The 13786-nt window shown below is 46.0% G+C and overlaps 1 protein-coding gene across 3 annotated transcripts in view; it reads left to right on the top strand.

Moving 5' to 3' along the window:
- Positions 1-13786, top strand: part of PEBP4 (phosphatidylethanolamine binding protein 4) — a 253860-nt gene that overhangs the window by 148422 nt on the left and 91652 nt on the right. For all 3 annotated transcript variants that reach the window (XM_024747687.1, XM_024747686.1, XM_024747688.1), the window contains exon 4: positions 5846-5944. In XM_024747687.1, the coding sequence (XP_024603455.1) occupies positions 5846-5944 (99 nt within the window). The remainder of the gene's footprint in view (positions 1-5845; positions 5945-13786) is intronic.

Here is a 13786-nt window from a genome sequence, read left to right as displayed (position 1 = left end):
CCTTCCCCAACCCCTCATGCCTTTGCCCAGACCCTTCCCTTTGCCAAGGGAGTCCTTTTCCTGACCCCTTACCAGCTCATCCTTCAAGATCAAGCTCAGATGACAACTCGGTGAAGCCTTCCTGGACTCCTGAGGTGGAGAGATTTAGGCTCCCTCCTCCATGCTCCCTTACTGCTTGATAAATGCTCCGCTACCCATGCCCTTCACATACTGTACTCCAGTTATGTCTGTGTCTCTCTCTCCCTCCAGAGCAAGAGGAATCCCAGGACCCTCCTTATTTATCTACTCACTTCTTACACTCTCACTCCCTTCTCTTCCATCATACTCGCCAGTCTGTCCATATTCAAGCTAAACCCAACGATGACTTATTCCCCATCTGCACTTGAACCGTCAAAAAGTGCATAACTGTGGAATGTAATATTACCCAGTAACCTTACTACATACCTCTGGTATACTCAATTTCTCACCTCCCCAAATGACTATTCCACACCTTGTCTGTCCCCAAACTTCCTATAATCCCTCTTCCCCTGATGACCTTGCCTCTAACTCATTGAGAAAATAGAAGTAATCGGAATCCAATTTCCTCATTCCTCACCACGTCTTCCAGCACCCTTGCATCTGAACCTGTATCCTCCGCCCCTGCCAAAGGCCAGGCCCTCCACTTTCGCTCTGGATCCTGTCTCCTCCCACCTTCCCAGAGTCTTGGCTCTTACAACGAACCCCTTTCTTCTCTCTGACATCTATACCTCCCTCCATACTGGATCACTTCCATCGGCTTGCAGACATTCTTGACTGCCATCCATCTCTTTAAAAATTTAAAAAGAAATAAATCTCTAGACTCTTCCTTCCCATCTAGTAACAGCCACTCTGCGTCTCAGCTGTCCTTCACACTATAATTCCTCTTTTATCTTCTTTTTTTTGCGGTACGCGGGCTTCTCACTGTTGTGGCTTCTCCCGTCGCGGAGCACAGGCTCCGGACGCGCAGGCTCAGCGGCCATGGCTCACGGGCCCAGCTGCTCCGCGGCATGTGGGATCTTCCCGGACCGGGGCACGAACCCATGTCCCCTGCATTGGCAGGCGGACTCTCACTGCGCCACCAGGGAAGCCCTATCATCTTTAATAACTATTTTCAGTTCCTCGCATCCCATCTCCTTGCCACCTATTCCAATCAAACATCAGTCCTTACTACTCCACTGACACTGGCCTTGCCAGGAAAACAAGGGATCTCCATGTTGTCAGATCACATTGTCACATCTGTGTCCTCATCTTGCTCCGCCTTTCAGCAGCATTTGACACAGCTGACCACTTCCTCCTCCTGGACACACTTTCTGTCTCGGCTTTCATGATACCTACGCTTCAGGTGGCTCCCCTGCCTCCCTGGCTACAGTCTCCTTTGCTAGATCCACCTCTCCTCTCCTCCTCTCCTCCTTAGCATGTTCTAGAGTTCACTCACGAGACCTCTTTTCTTCCCCATGTCTAATCTCTCCATGAATCATCTCATTATTCTATGGATTTAGGGGCCATCTTTGGTCCTTGGGAGTCAGTGACTCCAAATATAAATCCAGTCCTGATCTCTCCTCCAAACTCTTGACTCTGATACTTGCTTGTCTTTAAGAGGTGTTTCAAATGTAACATGTCCAAAATAGAACTCTCAACATCCCCCTTCAAACATTCTCCTTTCCAAGTCTTCTCCATGACATTAAATGGCACCATTGACCCAGTTGTTCTAGCCAAAACCCCAAGTCATCCTCGATTTCTCTTTCCCTACACCCTCCTCCCTGCCCTACAGTCCAGTCCATCAGCAAATCCCACTGATGCTCTCTAAAAATACTTCCCTGATCCATCTACTGGCTTTTCTATCTCCATTGCTACCATTCTAGGCCAAAATGCCATCATCCTGCCCTTTATCACTGCAATAGCCTCCTCTCTTGCCTCCTGCCAACCATTCACTCTCCACCCAGCCACCATGACAACTATTTAACAATGTAAATCAGAGCATATCACTCTCCTGGCTTAAAAACAAAAGCAAACAAACAAACAAAAAACCCTCCAGTAGTTCTGCATTGCACTTATAATAAAACCCCCTCCTCACCCAGGTCTGCAAAGCCTTATGTGGCCGGGTCCCCACTCATCTCTCCAACCCTGCCCTGTCCCCTCCCCTTGCTTGCCTCTAGTCACATGGCATTCTTTCTGCTCCTCAAACCCTCACTCGTTCCCACCTGAAGGCCTTTGTAGCAGTTGTTTCCCCTTCTTGGGACACTTACTTCCTCCAACCCCATCCTATTTTATTTTAATCATAGAACTAATCCCAAGTTGGCACTTCCTTGGGTTTTGTTGTTGTTTGGGTTTTTTTGAATTTTATTTTATTTATTTTTTTATACAGCAGGTTCTTACTAGTCATCAATTTTATACACATCAGTGTATACATGTCAATCCCAATCGCCCAATTCATCACACCATCACCGCCTCCCCGCAGCTTTCCCCCAGTGGTGTCCATAGGTTTGTTCTCTACATCTGTGTCTCAACTTCTGCCCTGCAAACCGGTTCATCTGTACCATTTTTCTAGGTTCCACATACATGCGTTAATATACGATATTTGTTCTTCTCCTTCTGACTTACTTCACTCTGTATGACAGTCTCTAGATCCATCCACGTCTCAACAAATGACCCAATTTCGTTCCTTTTCATGGCTGAGTAATATTCTATTGTAAATATGTACCACATCTTCTTTATCCATTCGTCTGTCGATGGGCATGTAGGTTGCTTCCATGACCTGGCTATTGTAAATAGTGCTGCAATGAACATTGGGGTGCGTGTGTCTTTTTGAATTATGGTTTTCTCAGGGTATATGTCCAGTAGTGGGATTGCTACATCATATGGTAATTCTATTTTTAGCTTTTTAACAAACCTCCATACTGTTCTCCATAGTGACTGTATCAATTTACATTCCCACCAACAGTGCAAGAGGGTTCCCTTTTCACCACACCCTCTCCAGCATTCGTTGTTTGTAGATTTGCTGATGATGCCCTTTCTAACTGGTGTGAGGTGATACCTCATTGTAGTTTTGATTTGCATTTCTCCAATAATTAGTGATGTTGAGCAGCTTTTCAGGTGCTTCTTTGCCATCTGTACGTCTTCTTTGGAGAAATGTGTATTTACGTTTCATTTACTTCTGCTCTGATCTTCATGATTTCTTTCCTTCTGCTCACTTTGTGTTTTGATTGTTCTTCTTTCTCTAGTTCCTTTAGGTGTAGGGTTAGACTGGTTAGTTGAGATTTTACTTGTTTTTGGAGGTAGACTTGTATAGCTATAAACTTCCCTCTCAGAACTGCTTTTGCTGCATACCATAGGTTTTGGATCGTTGGGTTTTCATTGTCATTTGACTCTAGGTATTTTTTGATTTCCTCTTTGATTTCTTCAGTGATCTCTTGGTTATTTAGTAACGTAGTGTTTAGCCTCCATGTGTTTGTGTTTTTACGTTTTTTTCCCTGTAATTCATTTCTAATCTCATAACACTGTGGTCAGAAAAGATGCTTGATATGATTTCAATTTTCTTAAATTTACTGAGGCTTGATTTGTGACCCAAGATGTGATCTATCCTGGAGAATGTTCCATGCACACTTGAGAAGAAAGTGTAATCTGCTGTTTTTGGATGGAATGTCCTATAAATATCAATTAAATCTATCTGGTCTATTGTGTCATTTAAAGCTTCTGTTTCCTTATTTATTTTCATTTTGGATGATCTGTGCATTGGTGTAAGTGAGGTGTTAAAGTCCCCCACTATTACTGTGTTACTGTCGATTTCCTCTTTTCGAGCTGTTAGCAGTTGCCTTATGTATTGAGGTGCCCTGTGTTGGGTGCATATATATTTATAATTGTTATATCTTCTTCTTGGATTGATCCCTTGATCATTATGTCGTGTCCTTCCTTGCCTCTTGTAACATTCTTTATTTTAAAGTCTATTTTATCTGATATGAGTATTGCTACTCCAGCTTTCTTTTGATTTCCATTTGCATGGAATATCTTTTTCCATCCCCTCACTTTCAGTCTGTATGTGTCCCTAGGTCTGAATTGGGTCTCTTGTAGACAGCATATAGATGAGTCTTGTTTTTGTATCCATTCAGCAAGCCTGTGTCTTTTGGTTGGAGCATTGAATCCATTCACGTTTAAGGTAATTAGCAATATGTATGTTCCTATGACATTTTTCTTAATTGTTTTGGGTTTGTTTTGTAGGTCTTTTTCTTCTGTTGTGTTTCCCACTTAAAGAAGTTCCTTTAGCATTTGTTGTAGCACTAGTGTGGTGGTGCTGAATTCTCTTAGTTTTTGCTTGTTTGTACAGCTTTTGATTTCTCCATCAAATGTGAAAGAGATCCTTGCTGGGTCGAGTAATCTTGGTTGCAGGTTCTTCCCTTTCATCACTTTAAGTATATCATGCCACTCCCTTCTGGCTTGTAGAGTTTCTGCTGAGAAATCAGCTGTTAACCTTATGGGAGTTCCATTGTATGTTATTTGTCATCTTTCCCTTGCTGCTTTTAATAATTTTTCTTTGCCTTTAATTTTTGCCAATTTGATTACTATGTGTCTCGGTGTGTTTCTCCTTGGGTTTATCCTGTATGGGACTCTCTGTGCTTCCTGGACTTGGGTGGCTATTTCCTTTCCCATGTTAGGGAAGTTTTCGACTATAATCTCTTCAAATATTTTCTCGGGTCCTTTCTCTCTCTCTTCTCCTTCCGGGACCCCTATAATGCGAATGTTGTTGCATTTAATGTTGTCCCAGAGGTGTCTTAGGCTGTCTTCGTTTCTTTTCATTCTTTTTTCTTTATTCTGTTCCGTGGCAGTGAATTCCACCCTTCTGTCTTCCAGGTCACTTATCCGTTCTTCTGCCTCACTTATTCTGCTATTGATTCCTTCTAGTGTAAGTTTTCATTTCAGTTATTGTATTGTTCATCTCTGTTTCTTTGTTCTTTAATTCTTCTAGGTCTTTGTTAAACATTTCTTGCATCTTCTCGATCTTTGCCTCCATTCTTTTTCCGAGGTCCTGGATCATCTTCACACTCATTATTCTGAATTTTTTTCCTGGAAGGTTGCCTATCTCCACTTCATTTAGTTGTTTTTCTGTGGTTTTACCTTGTTCCTTCATCTGGTATATAGCCCTCTGCCTTTTCATCTTGTCTATCTTTCTGTGAATGTGGTTTTTGTTCCACAGGCTGCAGGATTGTAGCTCTTCTTGCTTATGCTCTTTTTTTTTTCTTTCTTTTTAATCTGTGTCTCTTACCTAGAGTAAAATCTTCCTGAAAGTATGGGCCACACCTGCTTGTTCTCTGTTGGATTCCCAGCACCTAGAACAGTTTCTGGCACATAATAGGTGTTGAGTAAATGCTTATTGAAGAGATGAATGAATTGAGCATTCCTTGCAATCGGTACAGTTCCTGACACTGAGTAAGCTCTCCTGTATTTGCTGAGTTAATGGACAAGTCACTCCAACTACACTGTGAGCTTCCTGAGAGCAGAAGCCCTGTTTTAGGTTTCTTTGTTTCCTCCACAGCTCCTGGCATGATGTTACAGACTTCTAGGTGCCAAGTAAATTTGCTTGTTTGATTTATTCTTCTTTATAAAGGGAAAGCCAAGCTATTAAGCTGCCTACTTGATAGACTTCATTTCTCTGAGAATAAGCGTGTGACACAAGAGGAATGTCATGAGAACAGAGATGAATCGAGTAGGAAGCTTTAGGTGTTGGTCAGCCACTCTCAGCTGGAATTGAGGTAAAAGGAGAGTCTGCACCTTGTAGATTTCCTTTCCAAATTCTAGCCACGATGCTACACTTCTTTCTGGTAATGTGTTACAGGGTGCAACCTACATCCTGGTGATGGTGGATCCAGATGCCCCCAGCAGGTCTTCTCCCAAAGCTCGATTCTGGAGACACTGGCTGGTGACAGATATCAAGGTAAGCCGGCCGGAAGGCACTTTCTGATTCACTGGCGATTGGGGCTGGAGGATTATCATTCTGCATAGTTCTCAGCTCTCATTCAGGAGGGCTGGGGACTCTGATGAGCAAGGACTTCCGTGTCAGGTTTCCCCCAGCGCCCAGCTGTCACAGCCTCGCCCATGCTTTCTAATAATTTCAGAAAATGACCCAGGATCAGTGATACACAGGATCAGGATATCCTTATCTCAGGATAAGCGGGAAGAAAGCCCCCATGTGTAGCGTTTGCTGATTTCTGTAGTGTAAAGAAAGACTCCCACCATGGCCAATTTCAAGTTAACGATTTAATGAGTGAATGACAAATTTTCTGAAAATGTAGCAATTGGCTCAAGCACACCACTGCCAGGGGCCTGGATTTTGGGGGCACCAGGTGATTCTGTGTAGTCCAGGTGGCAGGGGTCTCTTGCAGCATCTCCTGCTGATGGGCCAAGGGGCACGGAGGAGGCATGGTGATCTCTTTTTCTTTGTACAGAAACAAGTGGCCTCCCCTCATTTTTGTCCTTTTGTCGTCAACCATAATGACGAAGGAGTCCGGCTCAGCATTTCCAGAGTAGGTCTGAGGGACGCAAATTTGGTGGCTTGTTAATGGGCATTAGGTGAAAAAACAAAAAGGCTCCATTGCCAGGCAAGTTTCAGGGACTCTGGGTTAAAATGTATGAATCCCATTCCTCACTGAAGGGCCTTTTAGAGCTTTTAGTATCCTAGTATGCATTATATAACATGCATTTATTTTCCAGTCTCACTTGACTGTTGGATCTTTTGTTCACGAGCATGTGGCAGTGCACTTTGGGAAAATCCATGCTAGCCTCAGGCATCCACGCACTTTGTGCCTAGAAAGCCTGCCGATGGCCTCTGCGTCACATGTGCAAAGGCGCCAACCCTGTAAGACAGTGGGAACCCAGACCTAGAAAGACTAGTTTTGGATCCAGGCTGGGCTGGTTCCCACCTCAATGATCTCCATCATGTCATGGAGTCTCTCTCGGCGTTTTGTCTTTATCTGTAAGGTGGGAACCGTGTTACCTCTGCTATGTGGTTGTCGTGATCATCCAGTTAGAGTGTCCTAAGAGCACTCTGTAAAACACAGCACATACCACAACTATAAGGACTTTGTGTTTTTCCTTCTAGAGCTACGGGGCAGAAGAAGGGGTACTGGTCTGAACTAGCTATTGACTCTCCTGGCAAGTCTGGGCTCTCACAACCACTGGAGTGGGGACGTGGTGGTGTGTGGCGGGTTACCCTGGCAACCAACCCCCTCCCAGTGACCATAAGCCCTTCATAGGATGCTCAGGGGAGCAGCCCGTTTTCAGGGATAACCCTGGCTACGGCCTAAGAAGGGGCTCCCTCCAGGGAGACTTGCGGCAGCAGCTTCTGGGACAGAGGCCAAGCCGGGCTGTTGAGGGAAAGTAGGGTCATTGCTCCATCACCCTTCCCTGGCCAAGCGCCCCTCTCGGCCTCATGGACAGCCTTGGAAACACCGTAAACATGCGAAAGGGAAGAGCTGGGGGAGAGACCTGACTTAGTGGAGGGAGGGGAGCTGAGAGCACAAAAGGGAAAGATACTGGATCCTGCCCCAAATTAGAGCACAGGCACAAGGTGGCCACAAGGGGGTGAAACTCTCAAGAAAAGAATACTGCTCTGGTCATCATATTTACAGTCTGCCCCCCTGCACAGGGCTGCCTGTAGGAAGGTTCTACTGGGCAATTCTGAGTCCTAATTTCAGAAACTGGAATGAAATGGGATGTGGATGGAATCATTTCAGAGTAGAAGGGGCCTTGGAGCCATGAGGCTTCCTCTCTTCCAAGCCTGAAGTCTCCCCTCCCCCAATACAGGCCAGGACAGTTCTCTCGCACAAGCCTTGTGGTGCCAACATGGGTTTAGCCCCAGCAGCCCAGCTTAGAAGCAGAGCAGGTGGCAGCTGGCAGCTGGCCGGCGAGACCACTAAGCCACAGAGCTTACCAGGGCCACCTGCCCGGGTGCAGCCCTCAGCTTTCCCGCTCAGGCTGGAGGAAGCTTGGGTTTCCGCCGCGTTTTCACCCACTTGCCCTGATGCAAGGGTCCAGCAGGAAGCAGCAGCTCTCCCCAACTATGTCCACTCGGCCTGCCCGCTGGCCCCCGCATTCTGCCAGCTGCACAGCCAGTAGCAAAACCAGGCCAGTGTAGGTCTCAGGCTGTGGACCACGGCCAAAGGAAGAGAGGGCTCTAACCAAACTCAGAAGCACCTCCTGTGTGTTGGTGATAGCTGTCAGTCCCCAACGTTAGAGCACGTTCGTATCTGCTGGCGAGCTTGTTAAAATGCAGATTCCTGGGCACCACTTGGGTCAGTCCGGAGAGAACAGGGCATCCGCATTCAACAGGCATCCAGGAGGGGTTTAGCAGCTGGAAGGAAGACAGCAGATTCAGAATGCCTGGGTAGCTGTTAATGTCACCTATCTGTGAAGCAGTTTGCACAATTTCCTTTTAATCCTTGCAATCACTTTGTGAACCAGGCATTATCCCCATTTTACAGATGGGGAAACAAAGCCTGGTGAGATCGAATGATGCAGTCTCTCAGCTAGGGGGTTGTAGAGGTGGGTCTTCAATCCAGGCGACCGAACTCCAAACCACCATCCCATGTGGTTAGGCTTCACACCACATCTCTCTCATCAACTCCACTGTGGCGAGGGGCATGTCATGGTGCCCTTTCTGTAAAATGGTATGCATAATCAGAAACAGAGCCCCCGTCATCCCAGGGCTCTGTTCCTGGTTACCTTTAACAGGTTGATGCTTCCAGGGAACCTCCCCAGGGAATGCTGATAAATATCTTGGATCCCCCCCCATAAAAGCAAACCCTACATATTACCATAACCCACAGCAGCAAGCGACCTCAGCGATAAGGCATGCCATGAAGTCACTGCAGATATAGAATGACAGTGGCCCTGCGATTCACAATGGCCACAGAGGCAAACTTGGTGGAACCTAGGCTGGCCGTGTTATTAGGGACTCAGGCCTAATTGGGTGGTGGGCTGCCCCACGGCCATGGGAGCCCCTCAGTAGGGACAGTTTCTGGACTGCCTGTCCAGGTTGAAACAGAGTATAAACCAGTCCTTAGGAATACGTGAAACATTTGCAGCCCCCAGTGAGAGACTGGTGGGGTCTAGGACAGAGTAGGGTAAAGCTCTAGTCCTTAACTAAAAACTAGGAACTAGAGAGAAGTCCATCAGGAGGGACCAGGCATTCGTGGCACCCTTGTTCATGTCATTCAACAAGTGTGGATTGACCATTATTTGTTATGGCATAGTGTTTCAGGGTGAGGAAACTGGACCCAGATTTGTGGTTCGAATCTGAATCCACCAGTAGTAGCTTTGTGATTTGGGTTGAGTGGGGGTGGGTGGAGGGGAGTTGCTCAACCTGTGTCTCAGTGTGCTCGCTTGTAAAGTAGGAATCCCAATAGTCCCTGCCTCACACTGTTGTTATTGACGCTTAAACGAGTTTTCATAAGTAAAGTATTTAGAACGGGACCCAGAACACATAGAAAGTTCTATGTAACTGTTTACTGTGATGTTATCATGATTGCTCAAAGTCAGACCCTGCACTAGCACTGGGGTTACAAACACAAACAAAATAGGGGGACTCCCTGCACTCTGAGGGTTTCTACTGTAGGAGGGTAGAGGAAGGAGGCTGCAGCATGCGGGTAGGGTTATGAGGGCACCAGGAGCTGCCTGGGGCCGGAACTCCCTATACCCGTGGGTTCTCATTCACTCAGGGAGAAGACTAGACTTTAGTCCCCAAACCTGGCCAGACCACGGCAGGCAGGGACTGATAAACAAAGCGTGCTGTCTTTCTGGGTCCCCTCTTTGATAATCTCTCATTGAGCGAAAGCGATTTCGAACAGAACGTTGACACATAACATCTTTCCTTCCCCCCAGTGCCACATCCCCAGCTTTTCCTTTAAGATGCTTTCAGTTCTAATTCAATCTAATTAATAATCTTCGTGCTAAAGCCTAATTAAGATATCAATTAATTTGCATCGTTCATTTCAGAAGAAATGCCTATTGGTGGTTCATCTTCTATTTGTCTCTGAAATTAGTGCTCAGGGCTTTTCATGCAGATATTTTCATTACGTTTTTTATTGTTAATGGGAATATTGAACACAGGAAGATGGTATATTAATACTTTCCACAAAGACTATCATGATTGGTGACAAAGAACACCAAGAACAATTAAGGAGACAAGGGTACCTTTTTTCTTCCAAAAAGGAAAATCTTCCTAGAAACCGTCAATGATTCTAAAATTTGTCCTGAATATCTTTTTTGTTTTAAGAAAGAAAAGGAAACGGCAAGTTCATATTTCCCTTTCATTCAGTGCCCTCAACCTTTGGCAGCTGTAAGTGCAAGCAATTCTGGGCTGAATTAAAAGGACCTTAAGGGCTCATTATTCTGTCTACTTTTCTATAACATTGGATTTTTCCATAACGAGAGGTGTTTTTTTAGAGGACCTCTTAGTATGTTCGGTGAATAAGATAAATGGGTAACCCAATAAACAGAGCTGGGATCATAGCCCCTTGCTTTCCAGCTAGGTGATTAGCACGTGTCAGGACTCTTGTGTTGGAATTATTGGTCCCACTGCTGAGAGATCTCAGGCAAGTTACTTGACCTCTCTGAAATCGTGGCTTCTTGTCTGTAAAACTGACACAAATCCTTGCTCTTCAGGATTGAGATGGGAAAAGGGAAATTACATATGCAGCAAGGAGAAGCCTCCCTAGAGAAAAGCACTATATAAAGGGGCAAATTTATCCTCGCTCCTAATCAATCGAGCAGCAGATCCAATAAACATTTAAATATAGGGCTTCCCTGGCGACGCAGTGGTTGAGAGTCCGCCTGCCAATGCAGGCGACACGGGTTCGTGCCCCGGTCCGGGAAGATCCCACATGCCGCGGAGCGGCTGGGCCCGTGAGCCATGGCCGCTGAGCCTGCGCATCCGGAGCCTGTGCTCCGCAACAGGAGAGGCCACAACAGTGAGAGGCCCGCGTACCGCAAAAAAAAAAAAAAAAAAAATTTAAATATATATATAATTATATAATCCGATTTTCTGTATGCTCCAAAGCAAGAATAAACAGAAGAAGAATAAATAAGTAAACAGAGGAACAACGAACAGTCTTCATCAGGACCACATATTCAGATGAAGAGGTCAAACCAAGGAAATAGGATTAATTAATTCCTCTCTTTCTTTAGACCTGTATTTTTAGTTTTGCTGCTACTATTTGTGCACATGCCCATGCACGCTTTGCCCTGCCCTGTGAGGGTCCATTTTAAGTAATAAACACCTGCAACGCATGGCATATGCTCCCTAAGGGCATGTCGGTTTGGATCCAGGAGCCCTAAAGAGCGTTTGATGATGGGGACAATGCAGGGGCCCTGGTTATAAACCAGGTGTGTACGTGGACACCCAGATGAACTGAGGGAGGCTCCAGGCTCTGCCACTTCCAGTTGGGAATCTCTGAGCCTCAGTTTCTTCATCCTTAAAACGGGCATGATAATAATATCTATTTCCCAATGTTCGATGAGTTTAAGGGTCGTGGCACAGAACAGAAGAGTAGGGCCTTGGTCAGTGTGACTCTCTCTCCCACCGCCCCAACTCTGAGATCTGACCACAGCAGCCACTTATGATTTAGCAACTTTCCTTAGGCTGTTGGACTCACGTTTTGCAAAGTAAGAACTCTAGGCAACGCCCCAACACACAAACCATGTGGTAAAAGCAGCTCATCCTTTTTTATTATTACTTTAATTTTTATTTATTTATTTATTTTTGGCTGCGGCGGGTCTTAGTTGCGGCACGCAGGATCTTTCTTTCGTTGCGACACGCGGGCTTCTCTCTAGTTGTAGTGTGCCTAATTGTGAAACGCGCGGGCTCAGTAGTTGCGGTATGTGGGCTCAGTTGCCCCGTGGCATGTAGGACCTCAGTTCCCCGACCAGGAATAGAACCAGAGTCCCCTGCATTGCAAGACAGATTCTTAACCACTGGACCACCAGGGAAGTCCCAAAAGTAGCTCATCCTTTTGCCTCTGGAGTCTAGATGGATCCAGGCCTAGCCTGGAGGCACCAACCTGAGCCAGACTTACTTTGGTGGGGGAAGTAGTTGGGGGAAAGGGGGTCTGCCCCATCATTCAGCCTCTGGGAATTGCCCTGTGACCCCCTGGTCCAGATCAGGGTCCCCTGGAGTCACCCCAGACCACAGCCGGCACACAGGGCTGGGCTGCAAGTGCCAGTCAGGCCTCTGGTGTGTCTCCCACTGTCAGGATCCCAACGCTTCCCACCTTTATTTTTAACCCAACCCAGCACCCCTCACCATTTCCTTATCTCTCACTATCCCCACTTGGCTGTCATTGTCCCGCCACAGAGGTGCCTTCGCTCCCATTCAAAATAATTTAAATAAAATGTTGCTACAAAGTGGAATATTATCTTTTGATGAACGTTTTTTAAAGCCCTTTAGGTTTCCGTGGTAATTTGCGGTGTAAAATTATTTGGCGATAAGAGCCAAATTAGCTCTCGGATGCCGAGGTCGCTGTGTCCTGTTATCCATGTGAGCACTGTTTAAATATAATCAACCCTTAGACTAATGCAGCATAATTGTTCATTTGAAACAGCTTTTTTTACTCCATTCAATGAGTCATTAAAATATTCAAGGGATAATGCAGTGAATTGGAAATGAATTTATCATATTATCCCATACATACTCTAGTGCTTCAGGTAACTAAGGAGAAAGGGGGAGAGAGAACATGAATATTATGTGCACAGGCAGGAAGGGGGCCAGGATATACAGGAATATGGGAAACAAAGCTTTTTAGGTGATTTATGGAAAGTATGTATAGAGAGACTGACCGGGAGGGGTGAAAAAAAAGGGAAATGCTGTTCTTTGAAGAGCCCTCTCTCTCCCTCTCTCTCTCTCCCTATCTCTCTCTCTCTCTCTCTCTCTCTCTCCCTCTCTCTGCACTCTGAGAATCTGTGCTTCACCACAGCTCCGCAGTTAACTTATTTTTATCAAATATGTTTATATCAGAAAGTCGTTATGGAAACCAATTCTGCCATCCAGGAGCATTCCTGGATCAGGCAGAAAACTCTTTCTTTCTCTCTCTCTCTCCCTTTCTCTCTGTCACACACACACACACACACACACACACACACACACACAGACACTCCTACCCCTCATTCGCGCGCACACACACCCGTAGATGCCCCAAAGCTGTAAGATGGCTGAGGCTGAGACCAGACATCCAGGCCCACCCCCTGCCCTGCCATGAGAAACCTGGGCTCGTCACCGTCCCCTGGGCCCCAGCCCCCCACCCTGAGCACATGTGCTGAGGCAGAGACAAAGGGCGCCAGTGGCAGCATATTCAACATGGTGGTTCTTCCTTGATCCTAGGAAGGTGCTGTGGGTGCACATGGCTTGTACCACACCTGGAATACTGTCTTTTGTTCTGGCCACAGTATGTTAAGAAAGGCAGCAAGCACCATGAGCAAAACAACCAGAAGGGTGAAGCTCTGCAGAAACCACAGCAGGAGAGCAGGGATGGCTGCCCTGTTGGAACCACCAAGGGAAGCAGTGAGAACCGACTTCCAGGATCCTTCAAAAGTTTCTTTTAAAATTGGAAGAAATCGAATTGGAAAACGGGGAGGTCCGGCTGTGCTCTACTGGGGAGAATTAGAACCAGTGTGTGTGAAATTTACATGGAAGTCAGTTTGGACTCCATATAAGAAAGAACTTTCTAAGATTTGGAACTGCCTAAGAACTGAGCATGTACTCCGCACTGGAGGGAGTACTTAGCAC

Source organism: Neophocaena asiaeorientalis, unplaced genomic scaffold, assembly GCF_003031525.2.
Source record: "Neophocaena asiaeorientalis asiaeorientalis breed wild unplaced genomic scaffold, Neophocaena_asiaeorientalis_V1.1 scaffold429, whole genome shotgun sequence".
In the NCBI taxonomy this organism is placed as follows: domain Eukaryota; kingdom Metazoa; phylum Chordata; class Mammalia; order Artiodactyla; family Phocoenidae; genus Neophocaena; species Neophocaena asiaeorientalis.
The sequence above is the reverse complement of the archived record's forward strand: the minus strand, read 5'-3'. Positions and strand labels throughout refer to the sequence as shown.